General features: G+C 53.9%; 2 protein-coding genes across 5 annotated transcripts in view; both read left to right on the plus strand.

Annotated features, from left to right (window-relative positions):
• Window positions 1-4,153: 4,153 nt before the first annotated feature.
• On the plus strand, window positions 4,154-10,667 carry LOC118725732. Its single transcript, XM_036449772.2, has 6 exons — window positions 4,154-4,792; window positions 5,056-5,179; window positions 7,550-7,767; window positions 8,354-8,418; window positions 8,681-8,782; window positions 10,278-10,667. Exons 1-6 carry the CDS (start codon window positions 4,571-4,573, stop codon window positions 10,462-10,464), a joined length of 918 nt encoding a protein of 305 aa, XP_036305665.1. The 5' UTR covers window positions 4,154-4,570; the 3' UTR covers window positions 10,465-10,667.
• A 1,453-nt stretch (window positions 10,668-12,120) lies between these two features.
• PPIL2 (peptidylprolyl isomerase like 2) overlaps window positions 12,121-13,982 on the plus strand; it is a 29,451-nt gene continuing 27,589 nt past the window's right edge. For 3 of the 4 annotated variants that reach the window (XM_045585528.1, XM_045585527.1, XM_036449764.2), the window contains exon 1: window positions 12,121-12,301. In XM_045585528.1, the coding sequence (XP_045441484.1) occupies window positions 12,136-12,301 (166 nt within the window). In that variant the 5' untranslated portion in view covers window positions 12,121-12,135. The remainder of the gene's footprint in view (window positions 12,302-13,982) is intronic. The other variant, XM_036449763.1, reaches the window with a different exon arrangement.

Below are 13,982 nucleotides of genomic sequence, written 5' to 3' on the forward strand. Positions count from 1 at the left end.
GCAGTAGCATATCTCTCCAGGCCATCAGCCCAGGGGGGGCACTTAATGGATGCTTAGTCACAAAGTGGATGGCAATCATGAAGGGATCCAAGCCGACACCCCCTTCCCCCGTACTCCCACAGATCCACCAGGCTCCACGGGCTCCAGGTACCCGGTCTCCGCAGCCTAAGCTAATCAGGGTGGTTTCGGGCAAATTCCACTTGGGTCACACCAGGCGATGGGAGGGGGTGGTGGGAGGAGGCTATCCCAGCTAGAAGAACCTCCGCAGCCAGAGTGTCCGGCCTGCGAAGTGCAGAGAGCAATGCCAGTCCGCAGAACGTGCACACCTGCAGCTCTGCGCCCCCGCAGGGATTTCCCAAGGACCCCCTCCTCCGTGCGGCTGGCGCCCCCCACCGACTTCCATGCGTCCTTGTCCTCGCAGCTAGAAAACTCGCCGAAACCGGTTTGGCTCAGTGGATAGAGCGTCGGTCTGTGGACTGAAAGGTCCCAGGTTCTATCCCGGTCAAGGGCATGTACCTTGGTTGCGGGCACATGCCCGGTCGAGGGCACATGCCCGGTCGAGGGCGTGCAGGAGGCAGCTGATCGATGTTTCTCTCCATGTTTCTAGCTCTCTATCCCTCTCCCTTCCTCTCTGTGAAAAATCAATAAAATGTATATTAAAAAAAAGAAAAGAAAACTCGCCCGCAAAGAAAAGGCGGGCCGAGTTCCTCTCGGTAAGTCATGAATGGGTGGGAGGGTTTGCAGAACTCATTGTTAAAACCGCGGAGCCCTCGGCTCGCCGTCCCCGCCAATCGGCGCCCGGAGGCCGTTTTGAAATCGCTCCCGCGCCAGCCAATGGGGGCGCGGGGGGCGCCGCGCCGGCCAATGAGCGCGGCGCTGGGCTCAGGGGCTGGGGGCTCCGCTCAGACTGTCAGCGGCTTAAAGATGGAGCTGGTGGGCGAGAGGCCGCCACGAGGTGCGGGGCCGGCCTGGCGGGGGAGACGACGCGGGACGGACGACTCCCGGGACGCCCCTCCCGCTCACCTGCCGCGTCCTGCGCCGGCCGGGGGCGGGCGGGGGTCCCGTCCCGTGAGTAGCCGGGTCCCCACGCGCGGGGAGCGGGGAGCGGGGAGCGAGGAGCGGGCAGGGCGGCCCCACCCGGCCAAACTCCGTGGAGGGGCACAGCCTGGACTCCAGGCGCTCTCTCTGGGCAGGGGACCCCAGAGGGCGGGAACCCCTCACTAAATCCCCCCAAAACCCCTGTTCCTCTGCGCAGCGAATCTTTTAGGACCGACCGCGGAGCCCAAGTGGGGGTCATGGGCCAGGGATGGGGGCCTGAGGTGGCAGGGACGTGCCGGCCCTCAGTGGGGCCACCCGGATCCCGGGCCGCGGGCCGGGGGCCGGTGAGGGCGCAGGGTCGTCGGGCTGAACCACCCTCGCTTCGAGCGCCCGTGGGCTTCGGACTGGGGTGGAGCACGGGCCCGTCTTCTTTGTGTGTAAGCCCCTCTCCCCTGTCCGCTCCCGCTCTGGATTTGGAGCTACCCTTTAGTTTGGGGGGGTGGCTCTCGTCCACCCATATCTGGAGTGGGCTGAGTAAGGCTCGGGTGCCCTGGGGTCCTGGGGATCCCGAGGATTGAGGACTGCAGTCCCATTGAAATCACCCCCTCCCCCCCAAATCCCTGAGGTCCAGGACAGACCTCTGACCACACCCTCCCACGATTGAGCTTCCTTCCACCCTACCCTTATTGGGGGAGGGGGTCCCCCCTGCTGGCCGCAGGTGCTCTGACGAGGTTGCACTACTGTGCTCTGAGAAGCAGTGCAATGATATTGTCAAAGCATCTGGGATCAACCTTGGGGGCCCCCATCCCCCACACCTCCACCTCCTCCTTCTAGTCCGGGGGCCCCTTGGGCCTGCAGGTTCTCCCCTCCCCCCTGCCCTGCTGGCTCCCTTCTCCATGGAAACTTGAGATCCTGGCCCAGGCCTGGGCCTCCGAGGTCAGAGGGCACCCTTCCCCCCAGGCAGAGGCCCCGCCCCCGTGGGCCTGCATTCCTGGTCTGCGATCCCCACCGACAGACCACCCAGACCACCGGGAGAGGCTGGCTAGGCAGGCGCTGGCAGGCCTGCCTGACACTCTTTCCCTGTTGCACTACTGTGGGCTGCTGGGAAGCAGTGCAATGATGAAAGGGCATCAGTCAGGTCTCCTCCACCACACACAGCGGCTGTGGGGGAGGGCGTTCTGCTGCCTCAGTCCAGTCCGCTTCCCAGTATTAGGTCGTGGTTCAGGGCTGGGCTGGACCCGCCATCAGAGGATTCGGTGAGTGCAGAGCTGGGGAATAGCCCCCGTCTGCTGGCTGGGTAGGTGCAGAGTCAGAGGCAAGCCCTAATTAAGGAAAGCTCTGTTTTGAAGAGGATCTTTCATCCTAGCACCCTGGGTAAGACTTGGAACTCCAGGTTTGGTCAGCAGGGTGTTGTTGAAAAATAGAGGCCGCTGGTTAGCATGGACGGTCTTTCTGGGCCTGGCTCAGACCCAGCTCACCCTTGACCACGAGGGGGCGAATTGGAACAAGCCCTCCTTGAAGGCTTGGGAAGGACCAGTCTCTGGAGAGGATGGTCTCCTGGGTTCTCAGCAGGAAAAGCGCTATTTGGGGTGTAGGTGGGTATCCTTGGGAATATGAAGTTCATAGGTGATGGCCACCAACTGCACCATCTTGTTCTCTTACAGGGAAATACGCTGGCTGCCCTGAGCCTGCAGGAGGGACCATGAGGTGCCTGGCATGCCCACCCTCACAGCTGGAATTGGGGGGATTGGAGCAGAACTGCCAAGGAGCCTGGCCCAGGCATGCTCTGGCAGGGCCATCTCCACCATCAGGACCAGACACCATGCACAATGACAGTTATGTGCCCTAGGACAGTTATTCAAGCCTGTCTCCTTAAGAGGAAGCCCGGGTTCCAGATGGGTGTTTGGGAGTTCCTCTCCACCCTAGCTGAGTACATTGGGGTACCGGTTTCACCCCCATCCTGGGGGTAGAAGCCCTTGCAACCAGGGGGAGGATGAGGGGCTATAACACATGGAAGAAGCAATTCGTGGAAGAAATGAGCCAGCTGGACTCAGGAAGCAAGTTACAGAGACAAAAGGAGGAGCCTTGGAGCTTAAGAGGAAGGCAAAGAAAATGCTCCTGGTTGGGGAGAGAAGGGCGGAAAGCAAGGTGTGCTCTAAAGAGAAAGCTTGAGCTGGTTCCTTCATCATATATATATATATATATATATATATATATATGAAAAATATAGAAATATCAGTGATGTGCCCTAACTGGGAATTGGTTCATAGGTCAACCTTCAACCACTGAGCCACACCAGCCTGGTGTGGGTCCTTCTAATGAAGGGCTTTTATTTGGCGGTTTCAGGAAAGGATCTCAATAAAACATCAGGAGTGTCCTTAGGGTCCTGGTCTCCACTGATTGGTCTGCCCCCACCATTAGTCAATAAAGCCAGTGCTCGGCCAGGTTTGGCTGCATTTCTGGGCCTGGAACTGAAACAACTGAGGCCTAGATTTTATCCCTACTCCCCACCCTTTTTTTCCTTTTCTAAGGGAGTCTACCACATGGCTAGCCACCTGCATAACCTGGTGCATAACCAACAATATGCTAGGAGAAGAAAGAACACCCTGGAGTTGAGGTTCCACCCTACAACTGTCTTTTCTAGGCAGCTGGGACTTTCCACTCTGGTGACCTTGTGTACCTGGCCTGTCCTTCCTACTCTGCTCATGTCTAACTGCCTACCATACAGGGTGAGAGGACAGGCTGAAGGGTGGGTGTCATGCTGGAGAGGAAGAGGAATCGGGGCAGAGTGAAGCCCTCCCGGCAGTTGTCTGCAGAAGCAGCATGGCTCTGGCTGGAGGCCTGGAAGTCTACACACTGAGAAGGGGGCCCAGCTGAGATGGGTGGGGCTGGAAGCTGCCCAATGGGTGTGGGCCTTAAAGAAGTTGGGAGGGCCCTGACCGGTTTGGCTCAATGGATAGAGCTTTGGCCTGCGGACTCAGGGTCCCAGGTTTGATTCCCGTCAAAGCCATGTACCTGGGTGTGCGGGAGGCAGCTGATCAATGTTTCTAACTATCCCTCTCCCTTCTCTGTAAAAAATCAATAAAATATATATTTAAAAAAAATAAGTTGGAGGGTTCCTGCGCGTACCATGTTCTTAGTGTGGCCCTAGGAGAGCCCTGACCAAAGCCCTGGCGCCCGTGTGGGGGTTGGGGGTCTAGTCCAGCACAGCGGCATTCGCACCCTCGAAAGTGCAAGAGCGCATGCCCAGAGCGGCGGGTATTGTCACGTGCGGCCCTCGCGCGAGTTGGCCCGCCAGCGATCTCGGAGGGGATTGGCTGGCGGGGTGGGCGCGGCGCAAAGGCTGTCGGGAAAGAGCTGATGTGTTTCGGGACTCCCGCCTCCCAACGAGACCTGAGTGCGTGCGGGCCGTGGGAGCGGCCCTTCTCCCCCAGCCTGCCGCGGGTGGGGCCGGCGTGCCGTCTGTCTGGACCCTCGGTGACCCCGCCCCGACGGCCGCCGGCAGCCCGGGCCAGCCCGCAGCCCCACCCGGATGGAGATCCTGGACGAGTTCGACAACGAGTTCCCCCAGAGCGTGATCTTCTGCCAGCGCATATCCGAGGAGGCCTTCGAGAGGCAGGCCTCGACCTACACGGAGCGCGCGCTGCGCCGCCTCTTCCGCAGCCTCGACCGCAACCCGGCGCTGGCCGAGCGGGTGGTGCGAAAGGGCAAGCAGGCCGAGTGCGAGCAGCGCGGGTTCCTCTCCTTCCTCTGGGTGCGGGAAGCAGGGGGAGCTGCGGGAGGGTAGGGAGGGTGGGCTGGAAGTCACTGGGTGGGAAGTCCTGCTGCCCTCTAGGGCGGAGCTCTGGGCATGGTGGGCGGGGAAGGAGGGAGGGTTTGGGTCGACCTGTGTTTGCAGAGTTGGGTCTTTTGAGAAGCATGAGGCAACACAGCTTGGGGAGTGCTGCACGCAGGCAGGCAGGTGTCTCACCCGTCCAGCTTCCTTCCTCTTGCCCTCCCTCTCCCGCTGTGTCACAGGCGAAGTTCTTCTGTGCAATCCAGGGGGAGCTGAACTTTTGCAACAGCATGGGCTCCATGGAGATGTACCGACGCCTGGAGCACCTGAAGAGGAGCATCCAACGTGTGCACCTCTACTCCCAGAGTGAGGCTCCACCTTTGCCCTAAGTAACCCAGAAAATCGGATCCAGGACCCATTGTCCCTGATGTCTTCTTTATGAAAACGGACATACGCAAAACGAGAGAGTACTGTGAACGCTTAAGTATTATAGCTGTCACCTAGCTTCAGTAACTCCCCCTGTCTCTCTATACCCGCTTTAAGGGAAATTTCAGACATCATTGTATTCCTGAATATTTTTTAAGGTTTTTTTTTTTTTTTTTTTTTACTATATATTTAAAATATATATATTTTACTGATTTTTTACAGCGAGGAAGAGAGAGGGATAGAGAGTTAGAAGCATCAATCAGCCGCCTCTGAAACCAAGGTACATGCCCTTGACCGGAATCAAACCTGGGACCTTTCAGTCTGTAGGCCGACCCTCTATCCACTGAGCCAAACCGATTTCGGCTTTACTATATTTTACTGATTTTTTACAGAGAGAAAGAGAGAGGGATAGAGAGTTAGAAACATCTATGAGAGAGAAACATCCATCAGCTGCCTCCTGCACGCCCCTCTCAGGGTATGTGCCCGTAACCAAGGTACATGCCCTTGACCGGAATCAAACCTGGGACCCTTCAGTCTGCAGGCCGACACTCTATCCACTTGAGCCCAAACCAGCCAGATTCCTGAATATTTTTTAATGTTTCTGAAAAAAAAAAAGACAAAAAAAAAAAAAGACAGCTGCTGACATAATCACAATGTCAATCCTGATACAATTAACAGTTCCCTAATAAATACAAACTAATACGTAGTCCATAATAAGGTCTCCCAGAAGGTCCATGAAAGCCTTTCTACACTTCCTCTGTCATTTTAGACCCCAAGAATGCCCACACATTGGCTTGGTTGTTGGCCCTCCTAGGTTCCTTTTTGCTAGGGTGACCATGTAATTTGTGACCACACAGGGATGTGGGTCGGTGGCCACTGCCGCTGAAGTCCCCTTTGAGGTGGAAGGGGAGCCCTCCTCCCGCCCCTCCCGGCTATGGACTTGAAGAACAGTGTTGTCCTTTGGGGTATCCCACATCATGGATTTTTATCTGTTGTCTTGTTTATCCCCCTCTGCCTGTGTTTCTTGGACAGTCACTCTAATGCCCTGATTAGAATTGCGTTCAGTTCTTTTGGTGTGTTTGTGTTCAGCAGTAAACTATCCTGGTGGTGGGGCTACTTGCTCCTGCATCACATCGAGAGGCCCAGCTCACCTGGGTGTTTCCCATGATGCTGGGTGTGAGTGCTCCATAATACCATTTCGTCTAACGGCGGGATGTGTACCTTTTACCACAGCCTCCTGAGGTAGCGTTGATGTTATTTTATCCTTGTTTTACGGAAGAGGAAACAGGTCCAGCTGAAACTGGTTTGGCTCAGTGGATAGAGCCTCAGCCTGCGGACTGAGGGGTCCCAGGTTTGATTTCGGTCAAGGGAATGTTCATTGGTTGCGGGCACATCCCCTGGTAGGGGGTGTGCAGGAGGCAACTGGCCGATTTTCTCTCTCATCGGTGTTTCTAGCTCTCTATCCCTCTCCCCTCCTCTCTGTAAAAAAATCAATAAAATATATATTTTTTAAAAAGAGGAAACAGGTTCAGGGAGGCTAAGTTACATAGTAAGTCATGGAGTCTGGGCTTGAACTCAGGTCTGGATTATTCCGGGGTGCAGGCTCTTAGCCTCCAGGACAATGCTCCCTGGTATTGGCTATCCTCATTCTAGATGAGCTGATCTGATGGGCGGTCTGAGGAGCTTGTTAACACCCACTTGCTAATAGTCTTCAGCTTTGAACAGTAAATATAGCCAGGCTTGTTGAAGTAGGAAGACCTAACAAGGAGAGAGGAGACGGATCAGACCCCAGGGTCCTTCCCCTTAAAGGTTCCTTCCCTGACCCCTTCTGCAAGACCTCCTCCTGGTGGATTTTCTCATAGGAGGGTCTTTGCACACCCCAGGACAGCCCTGGGTCTGGGTCCCCAAGAGTTCTGGTGGATTCAAGACTTGCCTCTTGCCCTATCTGTTGGGGGCTGGGGAAGCAGCAGACCATCCTGCCCAGGTCAAGCCCAGCCCTCCTTGGCAGTGATCCTCAATCCGTTCCCATGAGATTCTGGCCTTGAAGTCGGGCAGCTTGTACGTGGATCCTGCCTGTGCCTTGTACAGTTGGAGTTTCTGGTTCCTCTTGAAGGCGGAGACAAAAGTACCCTTTCCACGAGGCAGTTGTGGTGTCAATGAGATGGTGCATGTCAACAGTGGGTCAAAGCATTGCTTTGGGGGCCTGCCTCCCCTCTCCATTGGAGAAACTGAAAACACCATCGTGTTTGGCCCCCACTCCACTCTGTTCTGGCTGAGGGGAAGGCACTCACTGGTACCTTTTTGTCACAGATGCCAAGAAGAAGAGAAGGAAGCCAAAAGTGAAGAAACTAGAGCCCGTCCTCTTGCGCAACCGTTCAACTTCCCCCTGCCTGCCACCAACACTGCTGCCGCCTCCACCACTGCCACCACCTGTCACCACCGTGTCCTCTGTGGTGGTCCGGTCGTCACCCTCTGTCTACACGATGCCCAGGGTCTTTGGCCCATTCCCTCAGCTGCCTAACAAGTCGGTCAGTGGGCATATTGCCCCCTCCCCTACAATCCTGGAAGGGGCAGCTCTTGGGCCCAGAGCAGTGATTCTCAGAACTTTGTTTTTAAGCAGCCAAGCCCTTTTTAGGACTGTAGGCAAAGTCTTGGGTGGAGCAGCAGTGGGTAAAGGAATAAAAGGGGAGCTCCTCTGATTGAATAATTGGGGTAAGGGTTGAAGGCTACCTGCTTGGCCTCAGCTGAACAAGGCAACCTCAAATGCACTGGGCAGAATCCTCCTAGGGCTGCCAGAGGACAAGTGGAGGACCACAGGCCCCCCCTGCCGTGGCTCTCTAGGCTGTCATTCTCTAGTGCCTTCCCCCCTCCTTCCCCACCTTAACCCACACGCTCTCTCCAGCAAGCCCCTCCTCCCCTGGCTGGATGAGGACCTCCCCAGTTGGCTCCTAGCCCCTATTTCCAAGCTCAAGGTGAGCACAGAGGATGAGCCTGACCCATTTGCTGGTTAAATGAAAGTCACCTAGTTATCACAGTTCTCATATAGGTAATATTTTTTTTTTTTTCACGGCGAGGCCCTCCAACTTGTCCCGACATTGCCTTTGTTTCCTGCAGAAGGAGAAATTGGAAGCTCCAAGTTCTGAAGTGAAATTAAACTGGCTGTCATCGAACCCAAAGAGGTAAAAGGAATTTATTTTGGGCTTGAGGTAAGTGAAAGAGCATTCTGGGGAGCATGCTCTGGGCCAGGCTCAGCTCTTATTCCCTCCCCACCTCTTAAGTTAACCCTCGCTACGGTCCCGGGCGCTGGTTCTCATTGTTCGAGGAAGGAGTCCGGGCTCAGCAGGCCCTGTCCCCATGGCAGAGTGGTGCCCACCAAGATTGGAGACGCCCCGCCTAGGAGGACCCCAGAGCTGACAGTGCCTCTCTGCCCCTGTCTTGCAGACGCATGGTTGACCTGACCCCTTTAGTCCTCAGTCCTGGAGGCTTCCATCTCTCGTACGTGCCCAGAAACAGGTACAAGCTCCACTACCCTGGCTTCCACTGGTAAGTGTGCTTCTGAGCCTCCCCGGGCCAGGTACCTTCTGACCAGCATTGTGTGGTGTGGCCGAGGGCTAGACAAATGGTCTTTATGACGATGCCTGCCACTTCCAGGAGGGACCCTTACGTAATCAGGAGTGCGGAAAAGTCACTCCCTACTGTGTGTAATGGTGAGAAATTAGAAATAGCCCAGAGGCCAACAGAAAGGGAATGACTGCATCAACCGTGGGCAGCCCTATCTATGATTTATATACACACTTGTTTTGCAAAGCAGGGATTTACTAAATATGGGGTTTTAAAAATCACCCGTGTTTTCACTTATGAATATTAAGTATATCCTGTATCATTGAGTGTTATTCTAAAATATGACTTAGACTGGCTGTTTCATTGCATCAGATAACTTTAAAAATATATTTATTGATTTTAGAGAGGAAGGAAGAGGGAGAGAGAGATAGAAACATCAGTGATGAGAGAGAACCATTGATTGGCTGCCTCCTGCATGCCCCCCACTAGGGATGGAGCCTGCAACCCAGGCATGTGCCCTTGGCCAAATTCAAACCTGGAATCCTTTAGTCCTCAGGCCGACACTCCATCCACTGAGCCAAACCAGCTAGGGCCAGATAAATTTTTTAACAGCCTTATTGATATAGTATTACTTATATATTACATAATTAAGCTATATTAAAATATACAACTCAGCTCTAGCTGTTTTGACACAGTGGATAGAGCATCAGCCCTTGGATTGAAGGGTCCTAGGTTTGGTTCATCCAGACCCTGGTTGGTGCACATACGGGAGGCAACCAATTGATGTGTCTCTCTCACATCTATGTTTTTCTCTCTCTCTGTCTCTCCCCTTCCCTTCCACACTCTCTCTAAAGATCAATGGGGAAAAAATCCTTTAGTGAGGATAAAAAAAACACCACACCCACCTTTAAATTCACCAATAATAATATATGCAAATACTCCCATTGTATGGATGGAACATAGTTTACTGAACCATTTTTAAAATATATATATTTTATTGATTTTTTACGGAGAGGAAGAGAGAGGGATAGAGAGTTAGAAACATTGATGAGAGAAAATCATTGATCAGCTGCCTCTTGCACACCCCCTACTGGGAATGTGCCCGCAACCAAGGTACATGCCCTTGACCGGAATCGAACTCGGGACCTTTCAGTCCACAGGCTGACGCTCTATCCACTGAGCCAAACCGGTTTCGGTGTGGTGTTTTTTCTTGTTGGGATATACATTCCTTTAATGGCCCCAGAATAGTCCACTGCATGGCTGTACCTTGTTCCCTAATGAATGTTTAGATTGCTTCCAGGTTTTCACAATCACAACATAGCTGCAGGGAGCAGCCTGAACAAACATTCTCGGGAGAGATTTTTGGAAGTATAAATGTTTAGAGTCATCCTACTGCTTTGGGAAGGGGGTTTGTCATGTGTACCCCTGATGGTGTTGATGTCCCACTCATGACATACCTTGGCTGTCTCCTGCACAGGACTTCAGCCTGTAATGACTCCCCCAACACCAAGGAGACACCGTCCCCTCCTGTGGAGACCCCCACCTGTCCTGGAGTTTTCACCCCACCTGTCCTGTTCCAGTTCCAGCCTGTGCCCACACCTAAAGCTGACTCAGAGACTGACCACGACAGCGCCAAGTCTGTGCCCCACACGCGGGGCCCATAACCTCTTCCCTGCAGACTGCCGGAGGAATGAATAAAGTTCTCATGGAGGTGCCTTTCTCCTGTTGGGCTTCTTAGGGGCTGTGCAGTCCCGTGGCTTCCCTGCACCCCGAAGAGCTTGTCGGTACTGCCTTCCTGAGGCCGTGAGGCCTGAGCTTATGTACATCAGGTGGTCAGGTCAGTGCTACTGTGAACTCCCCTCACTTGCAATCCAGCACGGGGATTCAGCCAGGTGCATTTTGAAAGAGAACCGAGTGAGGGGAGAGTGATTCCTTTCTCTGCAGTGACTCTGTGGCCCCTCATCTGACCCCACTGACTTGCAAGTCTACCTTTTTCCTTCCTACACCTGGCCCCTAAAAGTAAGCCTCATTTGGGTCCAAGTTTAGAAACAGTGATCTCTTCCCTCCCTAGAGTATTAAAATGAGCTGGTGTGTCAGTTTCCAACTTGGCACCTTCCTAAGGAATTTCAAAGATAGCGACTCTAATTGTTGCTTCACACCTTGATCTTAGAAACAAACCTGCATGTGAGTGTGAGCCTTCCCAAAATGCTTGATGACGGATGGACAGTTAGCAGATATGCATTGAGCCTTTGTGTATGTCTCACAACTTGCTTGGTACTGATGATGATAAACCAAGCAGCTGGGCCCCTTCCCTTAAGGAACTTACACCCATCCCATCCTCGTCTGTGTGTGTGTGTGTGTGAGAGAGAGAAAGGGGCCAGCCATGAGATGAGAAAAAAGGGCCAGGACAACTGGGTTTGGGTACCTAGGTGGAGGGAAGTATGGTGGGGGAGAGTGGAGACGGGGTGAGGGATGGAGAATTCCACTTTGAGAGGTTACATTGGAAATTGGTGGGTACCCAAGTAGAGATCAGGAGCACTGGCAATTTAGTGTTGGGAGTCAGGGGTTACAAGTGGTACTTTAAACCACGAGACTGGGCAAGGTCACCGAGTACTTGAGTGTAGACAGATGTCTGGGGCTCTGGGTGGGGCACATAAACGTGATCTGGCCAAGGGAAGTTGTGGGTCAGAAGATACTCAAGGGAGCAGGGAGGGCTTTGGACCTTCTGGCTTGGGCCACTCAGGGGAAGGCCCTGGAGGCTGTGGAAACCAAATGGGTGGAGAGAATGGGAGGTGAGGGGGTACATAGCAAATGTGGACGTCCCTTTGGAGACATATGTCATTGAGGGGAGCAAAAATGGAGCAGAGGCTGGTGGGACTTTAGGCTCTAAGCGGGCTACTTAAAAGACCTGAGGCCTGGCTGGTGTGGTTCAGTGGTTGAGTGTCTACCTATGAACCAGGAGGTCACAGTTCCATTCCCTATAAGGGCACATGCCTGGATTGCTGGCTCCATCTCCAGTGGGGTCCTGTGGGAGGCAGCCAATTGGTGGTTAGTTCTCATGGTTGATGTTTCTGTTTCCTCCCTTTCTGAAATCAATAAAAATATATTAAAAAAAAACCCCAAAAACCTGAGGACCCAGGTCAAACCAAGACGGGTTTGAGTGGGGAGGGCACTGAGCCGAGCTGAGAGGGAAGGCGAGGCGCTTGGGAGAAGAATGGCTTCGAGTCAGGAGGCAGCTCAGCTGTGACGGAACAAGAGCCCCATTGGGAAACAGCTTAGGCATCGGCTGCGACAGCGGACTGGCGCGCTTGCCTCCAGGGACCACAATTCCCGGCATGCTCAGTGCCGGCTTCCGTGGCGGGACCCGGAAGTACTTAAGGGTCTCGGCTGGGAAGCGGCGGACGCGGCTGACTGGGTCGTGTGTTGACGATTTTCCGCGTTCGCTGGTCCTGCCGCCGCCACCGCCGCCATGGGGAAGAGACAGCACCAGAAAGACAAGATGTAAGTTGAGCCGCAGCCAGGCGTTCCTGGCTCTGCCTGCGTCCCGCTCTGCCTCAGTCTCCGCCTGTTGTGCGCTCTGCGGCGTCTCCCGCTCCCGCTTTCGGAGGGGACCCAGAACCCCCTCAGGTGTCGCTTCCTCCCAGAAGCTTCCGTCCCCTCAGGTGGAGTAAATATTTTCCCTCTCCCCCCCCAACCCCCCAATCTCCCGCCTCGGAGGCGTCTGCTCCAATCGGCCGTCGGTGCCCTCACCTGCGCGCGGCCTTCCCTCCGCCGCGGCTCCTCGGACTCGGCCCCCTCGACTTCGCTTGGCCCTGCCCACCCGCGAGCGCCGCTCCTGAGTGAGCCCTCCCCTGCGCCTCCTCTCCCAGTGTGCTGGGGCCTGCCCATCAGCTTCCACATATGAACAGAATCTTCCAGTTTATTTTATTTATTTTTATTTATTTTTTAAAAAAATACATATTTTATTGATTTTTCACAGAGAGGAAGGGAAAGGGATAGAGAGCTAGAAACATCAATGAGAGAGATACATCGACCAGCCCTCTCCTGCACACCCCCCACTGGGGATGTGCCCGCAACCAAGGTACATGCCCTTGACCGGAATCGAACCTTTCAGTCCGCAGACCGACGCTCTATCTGAGCCAAACCGGTTTCCGCAGAATCTTCCAGTTTAAAGGAATCCCTCTCCCCCCCTTTACCTATATTTCCCTCCAGCTGCCACTGTTTTTTTACGTGCAAGAGCTGTGTCAGCTGGCTATTTTCTGCTGTCTTTATTTATTTATTTATTTATTTATTTTTATTTCTGCTGTCTTTTGAAACTACTTCGACTTCATTCAGGCTTCCGTCCCCAGCACTGCTCTTGTCAGGAACCCAGTAACTTCCATGTTGCTAAAGCTCGTGGTCAATTCCCAGCCCTCATTTTGTTGTGCTCCTCCACAGTATATGACACAACTGACCACCCCTCTCCTTCTAAGCCCTTCTTGGGGATCCTCCTCCCAGCTCTCAGCGGATGATCTATCTCGCCTCGCAGTAGTCAGCTGCTAACTCGGCATCTCCACTTGGAAGCCTAATGGAAATCTCACATTTAATATGCTTCAAAGGAAATCTCGTTTTTCAGTGCCTGAGCCTGCTCCTCCCCCATTTTCCCTAACTCCGTTTGCTCAGGTCAGAAGTCTGGGGAGTTAGCTTTGATACCTCTTTCCCTCAGCAGTTTTTTCCCTCCAGCCCATCAGCAAGTCCTCCTGGCAATTTCAGGGACTGACCACTCTCTCGCCCACCAGTTCCCACAAAGGGGAGTTTATGTCAACTCCTTGGACCTTTGTAGTTCTCTCCTGATTGGGTTTCTGCTGCCTCTCTTGCTTGTCCCGCTATAGGAAGCAACCAGAGTGACGCTTCGAGGACTTACGTCAGATCATGTCAGAGCTCTGCTCCAAACCCTCAAAGCTTCCCATCCTGTTTACAGCAAACCCGGAGTCCTCGGACCGGCAACTGTGTCTCCTTCATCTAATGCCACATGGCCCCACCTACAGTTTGTCAGTGGCTTCACCCTTTTTTTCTTTTCTTTTTAATACATTTTTATTGATTTTAGAGAGGAAGGGAGAGGGAAAGAGAGATAGAAACATCAATGATGAGAGGGAATCACTGATTGGCTGCCTCCTGCACGCCCCCTATTGGGGGTTAAGCC

The sequence above is a fragment of the Pipistrellus kuhlii genome, unplaced genomic scaffold (genome assembly GCF_014108245.1).
Source record: "Pipistrellus kuhlii isolate mPipKuh1 unplaced genomic scaffold, mPipKuh1.p scaffold_m20_p_20, whole genome shotgun sequence".
Lineage (NCBI taxonomy): Eukaryota > Metazoa > Chordata > Mammalia > Chiroptera > Vespertilionidae > Pipistrellus > Pipistrellus kuhlii.

What these genes read in the sequence shown, in the direction of transcription:
- LOC118725732 (XM_036449772.2), top strand. Translation starts at nt 4,571, where the DNA reads ATGGAGATCCTGGACGAGTTCGACAACGAGTTCCCCCAGAGCGTGATC. An exon ending in GGTTCCTCTCCTTCCTCTGG is followed by an intron (nt 4,793 to 5,055) that starts GTGCGGGAAGCA and finishes GCTGTGTCACAG; the next exon opens with GCGAAGTTCTTCTGTGCAAT. An exon ending in TGTGCACCTCTACTCCCAGA is followed by an intron (nt 5,180 to 7,549) that starts GTGAGGCTCCAC and finishes TTTTTGTCACAG; the next exon opens with ATGCCAAGAAGAAGAGAAGG.